This window comes from Rhincodon typus, chromosome 7 (assembly GCF_021869965.1).
Source record: "Rhincodon typus isolate 14 chromosome 7, sRhiTyp1.1, whole genome shotgun sequence".
NCBI lineage: Eukaryota > Metazoa > Chordata > Chondrichthyes > Orectolobiformes > Rhincodontidae > Rhincodon > Rhincodon typus.
The window spans coordinates 63,679,966-63,693,162 of NC_063338.1; the positions used below are offsets into that span (position 1 = coordinate 63,679,966).

Sequence of the window (13,197 nt, forward strand, 5' to 3'; positions counted from 1 at the left end):
TCCTGCCGGATGATCTTGGCCATTATTTCAAGCTGGATACCAGGTGGACAATGACTATATGACAATTCCTTCTTCCTCTGTTGAAACATGAGTATCTTCTGATTGCTTACTGGTGGAATCAGAAGAGGAGGACCTGAACATGTGTCACTACAGCTGGGCAGTCAGTTAATTTCTTCCTAACTGAATAATGTTCACAAGGTTCAGTCCCAACACAATCAGATTCTTCATGACATTAGTTTTAACTGGTTGGCAATTATTCTGGATGTAGTTGGCAGAGATAAGGTTTAATATTGAAAACATTTTGCAGCATAGCTTCTTATGAATGTATTACATAACAGCAATGAAGGATCTGGAGGGGAGGTTTGAAGCCAATTACAATGTCAATCAACACTGCACTGCATTTCTCATTTCCTTAATGTGGCACCAAAAAGATCTGACTCTACTTTGAAAATCTCACCAAAGTGGTAGCTATAGATTAAATAGACAGAAGGTTGGTTACCTTCCCACATTTGATAGTTCTTGGAGTGGAGATGGGGAGGGTTGTAGTTTGAATGTTATCTTGAGTCTTTATTCCAACAATTTAATTCAGAATTGAAGCAAAGAACATGTCTTTTATGGATAACACTCTAATCTTAAAATGCATTTGAAAATATTTATTTTTGAAGAATCAAGACTTAAAGCTTATACTCAGTCAAACAAAATTATTAAATAAAATGTGTATGGCCACATTATCATTCTGTCAAAAAGGAATTCTTAATACTTACATCTGAATATTATGTCAAAAGCACAGATTGGACAACATAACTTTATTCTGAACCACCTCAGAACCCTTGCAACAAAATATTTCAATGCACATATCTTCCCAAAGTTTAATATAAATAATACATTTGATCTTGTTAATAAAACACAAAAGAGCTGACACTTTTGTAATTGTTCCATTACTATATCATGTGTCATTATTCAAAGAGTCAGTTTGGCGATGTAGAATATACTCACATCTTTTGATGAACTTCGTCATATCCAAGGATTTGTGTGACTTCCCAATTTCCTGATGTCAGGTGACGCACGCTGCTCAGTTCACTTTTAGGCTGCAAATTTCAAATAGAGGCATTGATAATGCAAAGTACGATGAAAATCATAGATGCATCAATATAGCACGCTTTAGAAACTATAGAATTTAAAAGTAAATAATTTTTAATTGTAAATGTATTGTTTTACCAAATTGGGTGTTCCATTCACAATTGCCTGTGTATAACACAAAAACTTCAGATTTTTAAAAAAATTCTGCTAATTAATGTGAGGGACCATATTTGAAGGCCATTTCTCCCCCATATTGGACCTCAGTTTCAGAGAGAACTAAAGGTTTTATCAGTGTCAAGAAGAGATGACATTTTAGGTCAGACAATGCATGTTAGGTGTAAGACCTTGTTTAGAATCTGTTTGTGTTTTAGTTTGGAGTCAGACTAGTTTTATTTCTAAAGTAGAAATTTATGAAACGCCATATTGACTGACTGTCTATAAATTGTGTCCCTCGGGACCGTGGCTTGAAAGGAATTCAGGGATTTACATATACATATTAACCAATTAAAATATTCCAACTAATTAAAGATTTAACAGCATCTTAGGTTTGTTTAGTACATCCTCATCAGTGATGTGAACCTTTGATCTTTGACTTATAAATTCTGTGTCTGATACTGCCTCTCTCACTAACACCTGAAGGAGGACTGAGGCTCTGAAAGCTTGTGTTTTCAAATAAACCCATTGGACTATAACCTGGTATCATGTGATTTCTGATGTTGTATCACTAATATCTTCTAGGGGTCTGAAATGACTTGTGTCAACATGTGTCTGAATATACATTTATTACACTTCTATCTGCCCATTCAATAGGCTGAATTAAACACTGTCTGTACCTCATCACCCTTACTGACACCCAAAGACTTACAAGATTCTAATCCAACGAAAACCATCTCCTCAAAACCCAAGAGCAAGAATAAGAATGGCTGCCATTCCTGCTGGCACGACTGATAGATCAAGAGCCTCTGAATGGCTGCCAGCTCTCTGAGATGGGGCTTCCTATGCTGGAGGGGCAGAAATCCTTCCTCCAGTCTATTACCAGCCTTAAATAACTATGGGAGAACTGCTGTTCTTCAGGGTGGGCTCTTCCCCTCAAAACAACATTTCAGCCGGGGATGGGGTGGGATACAAAGGCCATGACACCCAAAAAATTCATTCTAATAGAAAAGAAATATCAGGAAGGATGTAAGACAGGTAGTTAGTTTACTCTGAAAAATTTTTGATCATCGCTTGAACTTAAAATTATTTCACTCACACACAATAAATATACTGATAAATTTCCATAGTCAAGCCACCCGGGTGATAATTTGACAAACAGAATTGCCTTCTTGTTCACCAATCATCCTTGTTCTCACAACAAATATCAGCTTTAGTAAGTTACAGTTCCATTTAAAAAAGAATTCCATGCCTTTCCCTTCACATTTTCTGTAATATTCTCCAGATAACTCTGCAAGCTCTGTAGACCTCTAACTCTGGTCCCTAGCATTCCCAATTTAATCACTCCATTATTCAAGACACTGCCTTCAGTTATCAAAGTCCTAAAAGCGCTGGAGTTCCTTCTCTGAATTTTTCTATCTCTCCTTCCAAAGGATACATCTTTCAATCTTGTTGGTCAAATATTATCTTATGATAAACAGCACCAAATCTGCAGTAACCAAATCGACAGTGTGATAATCTATTTACCAATGGTCCTGCCCACCAAATCTGTTATACGCATACAAGACTTGAACTTTGTACTACTGACATGCCAAGAATTCAGACCACTTTCAACTGAACTGCCTTCAGAAGCTTCTGAAGATCAGAGGCCAGAACAAAATACAGGTCACCCAGGTGGGTATACTAAGCATCTGCACCTTATTGAGACCAGTGCTACAAATGCGTGGGGATGCATGTAAATTTACCCCAAAATTCACAAAACCGCAGAGAAATTTCCATCAATTTGGCTACCTTACGGAGTTCTGGGGAGAACGTGTATGGGATTGTCAGGTTGGCAGGGATGCCAAGGCTGGGGAGGTGCCTGGCAGGAGATCCAACTGCTGGGTCTTGATGGGTAAAGGAGGGCAGCTGCGGGGGGAAGAAAGAGGCTGCATCTGCAAGGGTGAAGGTGTCGAGAAGAAAGACATTGCAAGGGGTTTAGGGGAGGAAAGAAGCTGAAAGGGGATGTGGGAGAGGAAATGCTGCAAAGGGCTTGAGAGAAAGAGAGACAGGGAATGATGAGGAGGCTGAACATGGGTGAGAGAGGGAGGTTGCAAGCAGATGAAAGGATAACTGGAAGTGGTGAAAGAGGTAGGCTGCGTAAGTCAGGAGGAGAGGGAAGCTGCAAGGGGCAGGGGACAGTCAGCTATAGGGGTGAAAGAAAAGCTAGAAAGAGGGAGGCTGCAAATTAGAGAAAACAGATTTAAAACTGTCATCAAAAACATACTCAGCCAACAAAGAGCCAAAGTCAATCAAGTCAGGAATTCCTTAAAAATTAATATGGAAACTTTAGTTTAAGGCTGCATATGGTCACAATAAATAGTGGATGCTTTGAATGCATCAAACACAGTGTCAATGGTTAAATTTAAATCTGAGATTGAGATTTGTGATGCTGGTAAGAGGGTACTAAGCTGCTTACTTACTACCTTTCAGCTCTAGTGTTTGTTGTGCCTTCCCAAGCCTGTGGAAGGTGTAGTCAAGGTGAAGGTTGCTTTAAATGTGCAGAGGGAAGTCAGTAATGTAAAAAAATTGCTAATTATATTTGCTATCTTGTGCCAAATTAAATAGAGTGCTATCAACAAAATGAATGCATTTATTGTATGTTATGGATTAAAGCTTAATGGAGGGTTGTCAATTATTGAGGATATTAATTCCACTGCTCATGCATTTGTGCAAATTCAATACTTCAAACGCTAATAAAAATACTGAAGGTATTGTTACTGTGTGCGGTATCATCTATTAAACAAATTAGCAACAAGAAAAAAGGGATCCCTTAAAATCAGATGTAACCATTGAGAAAAGCTCACAAAGAACCCTTGAAAAGAAAGAAGTAAATTTGGTATCTTGATTGTGAAAGTCACCACTGAGTTAGAGTTTTCATGTAGTTAGAATTCCTGACACACGCTCACCAAAGTGAGTTTTTCTATTGACAGTTTGAGTGATAGTCATGAAAGTGAGCTGAAAAAAATCAATGTACTATAAGAAAAATCTAACTGTTGAAATGTTAATTGGATACAAAGTGATTCCATCATTGAAAGTTACAAAAGTAGTGTCTACGTTTCAAGTTGGAGATTTTAATTTCCCCTGTATTGACTGGGCCACCCAGAGTGTAAAAGGCCTGGACGGGGAAGAATTTGTCAAATGTGTCCAGGAAGTTTCATAAATCAGTGTGTAGACGGCCCTATACTGGAGGATGCAACACTGGACCTCCTCTTAGGAAATGAGGTCGGGCAAGTGACTGAAGTGTAAGTCAGACAGCACTTTGGGTCCAGTGACCATAACGCTCTTAGTTTTAACATAGTTATAGAAAAAGATAGGACAGGTCCACAGGTTAAGGTGCTAAACTGGAGCAGGGCCATTTTTTGGGCTATCAGGCAGGATCTAGCAGAGGTCGATTGGGTGAGTCTGTTTGAAGGAAAAGGAATGACTGGCAAATGGGAGGCTTTTAAAAGTGTGATATCGAGAGTCCAGGGACAGTATGTCCCTGGTAGGGTGAAGGGAAAAGCTGGCAGGTTGAGGGATACCTGGCTGACAAGGGATTATGAGGCTCTGGTCAAGAAAAAGAAGACATACTTTAGGTTTAAGCCATTGGGCTCAAGAGAATCCCTAGATGATGAGAAAAAGTGTCAGAGCACACTCAAGAGGGAAATCAGAAGCGCAAAAAAAGGGTTTGAGATTGATCTGGCAGATAAGATTAAATATAATCCTACGAGATTTTATAGTTACATTAAGAATAAAAGGGTGGCTAGCGAGAGAATAGGTCCCCTTAATGATCAGCATGGATTTCTACTGTGTTTACAGAAGAGAAAAACATGGATGCTAAGGAAATAAGGGAAACAAGTGGGGATGTTTTGATCGCATACACATTACCAGAGAGGAGGTGTTTGCAGCCTTAAAGCATATTAAGGCGAATGAATCCCCTGGGCCTGATCAAGTCTATCCTTGGACATTGTGGGAGGCCCTTGCAGACATTTTTTGCTTCATCTTTAGCCACTGAAGTTCCGGAAGACTGGAAGGTGGCTAATGTTGTTCCATTGTTTAAGAAAGGCAGCCAAGACAAGCCAGGGAACTACAGGCCAATGTGCCTGACATCAGTGGTAGACAATTATTGGAGACAATACTGAGGGATAGGATCAACCAACATCTGGATAGTCAAGGTCTGATTAGAGATCATGGATTTGTGGGTAGGAAATCATGTCTGACAAATCTTTTAGAGTTTTTCGAAGAGGTAACCAAGGGGATGGATGAGGGTAGGGTAGTGGATGTTGTCTATGCAGACTTTATTAAGGCCTTTGACAAAGTTCTGCACGGCAGGCTAGTCAGGAAAGTTTGGTCACATAGGAGGCAGGGAAAGCTAGCTAATTGGATTCAAAATTGGCTTGGTGGTAGGAAGCAGAGGATGATGGTTGAAGGTTGTTTCTCGGACTGGAGGCCTGTGACTAGTGGTGTGCCACAGAGGTCGGAGCTGGGACTTTTGTTATTTGTTATTTACATAAATGATCTGGATATGAAGGTACAAGGCATGATTAGTAAGTTTGCGGATGATACAAAATTAAGAGGTATTGTTGACAGTGAAGAAGTTTATCAAAAATTGCATAAGGATCTTGATCAGATGGGGAAGTTGGTTGAAGATGGCTAATGCAATTCGATAGTCAAATGGGAGGTGTTGCATTTTGGCAAGTCAAACCAAACTTATACAGTAAATGGTAAGGTCTTGAGGAGTGTTGTGGAACAGAAGGACCCAGGAGTACAAGTACGTAGTTCATTGAAAGCGGCATCACAGGTGAACAGGATGGTGAAGAAGGCATTTAGCATGCTGACGTTCATTGGTTGAGGCATTGAATATAGGCGTTAGGATATTATGTTACACTTGTATAAGTCATTGGTGAGGCCGCACTTGGAGAGTTGTGCACAGTTTTGGTCACCCAAGTGTGCAAAGAAGATTTACAAGGATGTTGCCAGAACTAGTAGGCCTGAGTAATAAGGAGATGTTGGCCAGGATAGGACTTTATTCCTTGGAACGAGAATGAGGGTGACCTTATTAAGGTGTATAAAATCACGAGGGGCATAGATAGGATGAATACATATAGTCTTTTTCCCGGCATAGGGAAATGAAAACCAGAAGGCATAGGGTTAAGGCGAGACGGGATAGATTTAAGAAGGACCTTAGGAGCAACTTCTTCATACAGAATGTAGTGCTTCTTTGGAATGGGCTGCTGGAGAAAGTGGTTGAGGCAGGTACAATAGCAACATCTAAAAAAACATTTGGATTGGTACATAGATGACAAAAGTTTAGAGGGGTATGGACCAAATGTGGGCAATTAGAACTAGCTAAGTCGGCACCATGATCAGCATGCACCAGTTTGGGCCGAATGGCCTGTTTCCATGCTGTATTACTCTATGATTCTACCTTCATGCCCATATTCAATTTGTTGACCTACTAGGATTCATTTGTGTTGTAAGGTTAGCCCTGCCTTTCAGAAATTGTTCATCTCCCCACCAAAGATAATCCAAGACTGGTGACATACTTTACTGGGAAGCCAAGTTAATCTCAAAATATAAATGCAGATTTCTTAATCGAAATTGGTAAGATAACCTGTAATGGCTTTTTTTTTCAAATTCTGTGCATTCCTGTATTTTGCATGAGGAGTTGAATACTTCAGCACAGTAGCCACTTAGTCACGTTAAATCATAACAATTTGGCATTTTTAATAGAGGAAAACTATATAAGAATGGACATGTATGTAAACTTTTGAATGGAATATCCATTCAAAAGCTAAGAAGCTCAAAAGGAGTACTATTTCTATGCATGTCTATCATCTCAGTATTTTTTTGAACTTGGCCCCAGAAACTGCTGCTACACTATAATTTGTTAAAATACTAGATGAGTAGAGTGTTTTTGAAAAAAAAAGACAAAGTTTCTGGTGCAGATTGCTTCTCAAATAATAAACATGACAGTTGATGCCAAAATACTTGAATAAAGTCTTATAATACAAGAGAACATTTTGCTACAGAGAATTAATGTACAGATAATTGTCAAAAAGATTGAAAACACCGAGAAAATTGGCCCAAACTTTGCAGGTAGTGGAGAAATGACAAAGCTTACATCCTGATAAATGTGGTCCATAAAAATCTAGCAATATCCCTGGCATACAGTTCACTTTTCGTAAAATTATTTTAGTCCTGGTGTTGGACAAGGGGATATTTGGGGTCCAGTAATAATGATGTCATCAAGCAGGCTAAAAAGCCGATAACATTAAAAAATTCTCACAAACTGCAAACTGGCAAGTAAAAACACCGACCATCTTTCATTTTTTAATCACATTACAGTTACATGAAAGTCACAATGTGCACATGGGATTAAGATAGAAACTGAACTATCATAAACAAACTTTAAAAACAGATTCATTTTTATCATTGAAATTCAACAGTGCATAAACATAAAATATGTTTCTGCAGGTCAGCGAGGTTGTTTATTTCTAATTAATCAACTTAGAATGCAATTAAAACCCATTTGCACCTCCATCAAAAAGACATATGTTTTCCCAAGAGTTTTTGCAGGCAGTCTATCAGTCTAATGCCAAATTAAGGTTTTTTTTTCTGAAGAGCTCCATCTGTGGGGATTTTAACTGTGCACCCTGCAGAGAATTCAAATATCACAATCAACAGCTTCTGAATCTTCGTGAAGAGTGTGGATGCCAAAACTTGATGTCAGCTTCACAGTTGTCATATTGGGAAACACGGATCCATTCAGTTATTGCAACTAGATAATCTTCTTGAAGTCTAGAAATTTGACATGCTTGGCATCAGTAGGCCATGTTTGAAATGTGATAATATAACTGTGTACATACTGATGAACATCTTATTTTAATCTTCAGGATAATACTGGAGAAGAGCTGGAGCTGAAGCTTTAGGTGACAATGGGGTGGGACTGCACAAGAAGCAGAAGTCAGTCACAACTGGAAACCAGAATAGGTCAGGGGAGATAATTAACGAGCACACAGGACATCTTGGACAAATAATATTCAGATGTGCTGAATCTATAGAGATTGGAAGATGGGATGTCAACTAAGAGAACATCGGAATCATTGACTGTGGAAATGCCAAAGAAGGATTTGTCTATCTCTAGTAACCATAGTAAAGTGACATATCAAAATTACCATGTTAAATTACAGTCATCTTATCTGCCTTGAAGATCATTCCTTAAGCCTATATAATTGGATTTACTCAGTCAAACTCAGTATCAATAAATGTTACCTTTCCTCGTGTTACACATGAAGTAGCATCATAATGGCAAACAAATTATTCACATTATCTCAATAAGCCTCTTAACTGCCCTCTGAAACATTATAGCAATACGCTTAGTTAATAACAATTAGGGATGGAAAATAAATCAGGGTGTGGTTTTGATAACAACATTCACTGAAGGAGAAAAAATTTTCAACAAATGATACAGAAAAAATCTATGTTTTAATCATTCTGTTGCCATGGATGCCATGGCAAATTGTCATTCCAAGTTCCCCTGAAAACTTTTAATATGACAACAGGTTGGAACCCCAAAATAACATAAGCATTTTCAGCCCGTAATTCCAAAATGTATTTTTTAAAAGAGAACTGCTTCAATGACTAAATGACTGCAGGAGTAAATTCAGTAGTTGGATGGCAAAATAAAATGGTGTGGGACTGATGGAATATAACAGCTAAAGGCAAAGAAACTTCAAAGCAGAGTAATTTGAGATAATGAAGGAGCTGCCTAAACCACCTTCCCCCCACCATTTCTTGCAGATATTTTTGTGGTTTCACCTTCCAAGAATTTACAAGAAAGGGGTTAAATGAGAACTTTTTGACTAGCCTGTATCTTATTATTAGGCTGTTGTGAGCGACAGTGCATCAAGTGTGCTGTGGAAGTCAAAGTCCAACAGCAACCTGTAAGCACCCCTGCACCACAGGTACAGCTAAGGACGATCATCCCTCATTCAGTGTGCTGGAAACCAGCTTTAAAATATGACAAAAGAAGGCCGATTAGCCCATAAAACAAAGAATCTCAAAAAATAACTGATCAACTCCAATATAAACACTACTGGTGTGACCCAATAATGGCCGAATTGTCATCTTATCTGCTATTCATGTTCAATTTAGAGACTGATCTATATAAACCTTTTTTAAAAACTTTTATCTTTTAGGACTCTTATTTCTAATCTGTGTGTAGATGTGCTGCATTAAAATTTCTTACATATAATAATCAACTCCCTTGTGACCATACTATGGCTTTAAGAGGTGTATTTTGTCGTTTTTTTGAAGAAAGTTTAAGTGTTATAAAGTGGAGGTTGACCACCACACCCTCCCCGCCAAGAATTAAAACCTAAATACCCAAAGAGAAGCACCTTGCCCTCCAATCCACAAAAGTATTGTGAAAAGTGGTGTAACTTGCTTTTCAGCAACTTCAACTGATTAAACAAAATAAATCCCTGACAGTCACTTTAAAATCAACAAGTAACAATTTATTTATCTAACTCTAACAGAGAACAAATTAACTAACCTATTAAACAGAATAAATCTCTTCTAACTACTAACTATTCTCGAATAAAGCAAGGTTCTAATGGTATGCTGTTTCAATAAGTACAAATTCCACGTATATATAAAAAAAATAGAATTTAGAGTCTCAAAATTACCGCCAGGTTACATGAGATCTAGAATGTTCTGTGCCTTTTCCGTCGATTCATCTATCAGGAATATTAACTAGTTGTGCTGTTGGTACAGCTGTTATTTAGATGGTGCTTTCTCTAAGACATAGAAGAGGCTGTGGACAGCCAGCAATTCTCTCTTGAGAGTATCAGCTCTGGTGGATGGCAGCTAGCTCTGTGGTTTTATCAAACTGCCCCTTTCTTTTATACTCTTGATGATATGTCAACACTTCTTACAAATAGGATTGATTCTATGTTGTCAAAACCCTCTGATTTAAATTTAATTGGTTTTTTGGTATCTTAAGTTCCTGGTTCAAATTGATTGACTAAATTCAAAAGTCTGTTGTCTTGGTAAAAACTGCTGCTTGGCATGCTAACTGGTGCAGCCTTTTGATACAAATGTTTCAATTTGGGTGCTCTCTGTGTACTTGCAAACTTTCAAGCTGCTGTTCACAGACAGCCATTTTAAATCTCTGAGCACAGACAAGGCACATCATCTTTTAAAGGGACCATGCAATGCTTTCTCCCCCACCCCTTTCCCCAGCACTTTAAAACACCAAATTCTAACGTCCTGCCTTCCCAATCTATAAGTACCCTACCCAACTTTGCAATATAAGACAGAGGTTCATGTTGTCTGTTGACAATTTGTAAACAGCTTGAGAGGTCTTGAGATTTTTTTTAAAAAGTTGCAACAACAGAAGCAGTCTGAATGGATGTGGTCAAGCTCCCACAGAACCAGGATTTTTAGTTTTAGCTTTCAGCAGTTGTTCTGGGATCCCAGCAGGATTTGGAGGCTGCCGTACATCTTTCCATACTACACTGTCTCAGAGTCTTCTCTTGGTGTTTACCTGCTAGAAATGCATGTGAAAGAATCTGTTTCTCTGAATTTGCCTTTGTCAAGAGTGCAGTTATGAGATGTTACTGTATTGGAACAGTTACTTAATAATTGTTACCGTATCTATTATTTTGTTAAGCATTTTGATAGAGTTACAACAAAGCCATCTGTTTTCTTTACTTGCATTTTACCCATAGTGTATGAATAAAGTGTGTTTTGCTTAACATCAAGTAGTTGACCAATGAAATTGCATCTGGAATGCAATACCTTGCAATTATGTTTAAAATAAGAAAAAGTTAGGGTCCAGGCTATCTTCTTAATATGTGTTGAGGGTGTTTTGTTCTGGTCCATCACACCCCATTTGTTAATTCATGAAAAATTGACTGATTGAAGGTTCTCTACAAGGGTATGGATACTTCTTAAATTAACCTTATTGCAAGCAACTTGAAGGGGTGGTTCTAAACCCCTCCTCATCTGGGAACTCACAAGTTTCGAGTATCCTGTCTGGAACTTTCACAAATTGGGGGACCTCATCTGAGGTCTGGTTCTTACAACTGAATAGGTTGTTAGTCATTTTTCCGGCCAATTTTGACTCACCCATATTAGTGTGGAACTAGAATCACACATGAAGTATTTTCCTCATACACTTTTTTAAACAAACTGTGGAACTTGTCTTTCAAATACCTGCAGTTCAATAAGGATGAGTCTGTTCTGAAGTTCCATAATTAGCAAGAGCAGAGATGTCAGATATTGCGGTAATTAACACTCTTTCACAGTCAATAAAAAAAAGGATGTTGGAGATCTGAAACAAGCAAAAACAGAAATTGATGGAGAAACTCAGCAAGTCTGGCAAATCTGAAGTTTTGAAGAACGGCCATTGGACTTGAAATGTTAACTATGTTTTCTCTCCGCATATACTATTACACTGCTGAGTTCCACCAGCAATTTCTATTTTTGTTTGTGGTAGTATAGTAGAATCAAATTTTAACTTTGAATGAGGCAGATGCATCATTTCGGCTGCTTACAATAGGCATGGCTTTAGTATTCTGCCCAGGTGCACAAATCACCATTTTACCTTACCACATTATTATGTACATCAAAGGAGATGGATTTCTGTCATACTTTAGCATTATTGTGACAGAACTACAGAGCTGAAACAGGAAGGAAATGAACTTGTTTAATAAAACATTCAATGGTTTTATTTATTCCCTCGTTGGTATGACATGAATAATGTCTAGAAAGGTGAGAAAATATGGAGTGAAAGGTGTCAAAAATAAGTTTCCCAATTTTTCCTTTAAGCTGTTGTTGGCAAAATTGGAATCTCACCACTGACCATTGATATCTTATTTCCATGCATTTGCATCTCATGCCTTTGATCTCTTTAACAGTAACAACTATAACTATCTCCTTCTTGAAAAATGTCCGTGTTTTGGCCTCAATTGCTTTCTATGGCAGAAAATTCCACTGGCTCACCACTGTCTTGGTGAAGAAATTTCTTCTCATCTCAGTCGTGAATAGCCTATTCAATAATCCTTAGACTGTAACCTCCGTCATTGGGAACATCCTTCCTGCATTTACCTTGTCTGGTCCTGTTAGAATTTTAGAGGTTTCTATGAGAACTCTCTTTTTCTTTTCATACCAGTGAAAATAGTCCTAACTGATCCAACCTCTCTTCGTACTTCAGTTCTGCCATCCCAGTAATCACTCTGGGATAACTTTGTTGCACTCCCTTCATAACCAGAACATCCTCCCTCAGACAAGGAGACCAAACTGCACACAATACTCCATGTGTGATTTCAGAGATTTCACACTTCCTTTCCATCCTCTCATTAGACTTGTGTTCCCAACTTTTTGTGATGTTATTTCTGTCCTGGTTTGTAAAGACAACCACACTTTATATTTGAGACAACAAGGTGCAGAGCTGGATGAACACAGCAGGCCCAGCAGCATCATAGGAGCAGAAAGGCTGACGTTTCAGGCCTAGACCCTTCTTCAGAAATGGGGGAGGGGAAGGGGGTTCTGAAATAAATAGGGAGAGAGTGGGAGGCGGACAGAAGATGGATAGAGGAGAGGATAGGTGGAGAGGAAACAAACAGGTCGAAGAGGCGGCGATGGAGCCAGTAAAGGTGACTGTAGGTAGGGAGTTAGGAAGGGGATAGGTCAGTCCAGGGAGGACGGACAGGTCAAGGGGGCGGGATGAGGTTAGTAGGCAGGAGATGGGGGTGCAGCTTGATGTGGGAGGAGGGGATAGGTGGGAAGAAGAACAGGTTAGGGAGGCGGGGACGAGCTGGACTGGTTTTGGGATGCGGTAGGGGGAGGGGAGATTTTGAAGCTTGTGAAATCCACATTGATACCATTAGGCTGCAGGGTTCCCAAGCGGAATATGAGTTGCTGTTCCTGCAACCT

The 13,197-nt window shown here is 38.8% G+C and overlaps 1 protein-coding gene across 1 annotated transcript in view; it reads right to left on the minus strand.

Annotated features, from left to right (window-relative positions):
• LOC109928671 (inactive dipeptidyl peptidase 10-like) overlaps nt 1-13,197 on the minus strand; it is a 618,050-nt gene that overhangs the window by 73,429 nt on the left and 531,424 nt on the right. Inside the window, exon 14 of the mRNA XM_048599233.1 lies at nt 997-1,088. Within this exon, the coding sequence (XP_048455190.1) occupies nt 997-1,088 (92 nt within the window). The remainder of the gene's footprint in view (nt 1-996; nt 1,089-13,197) is intronic.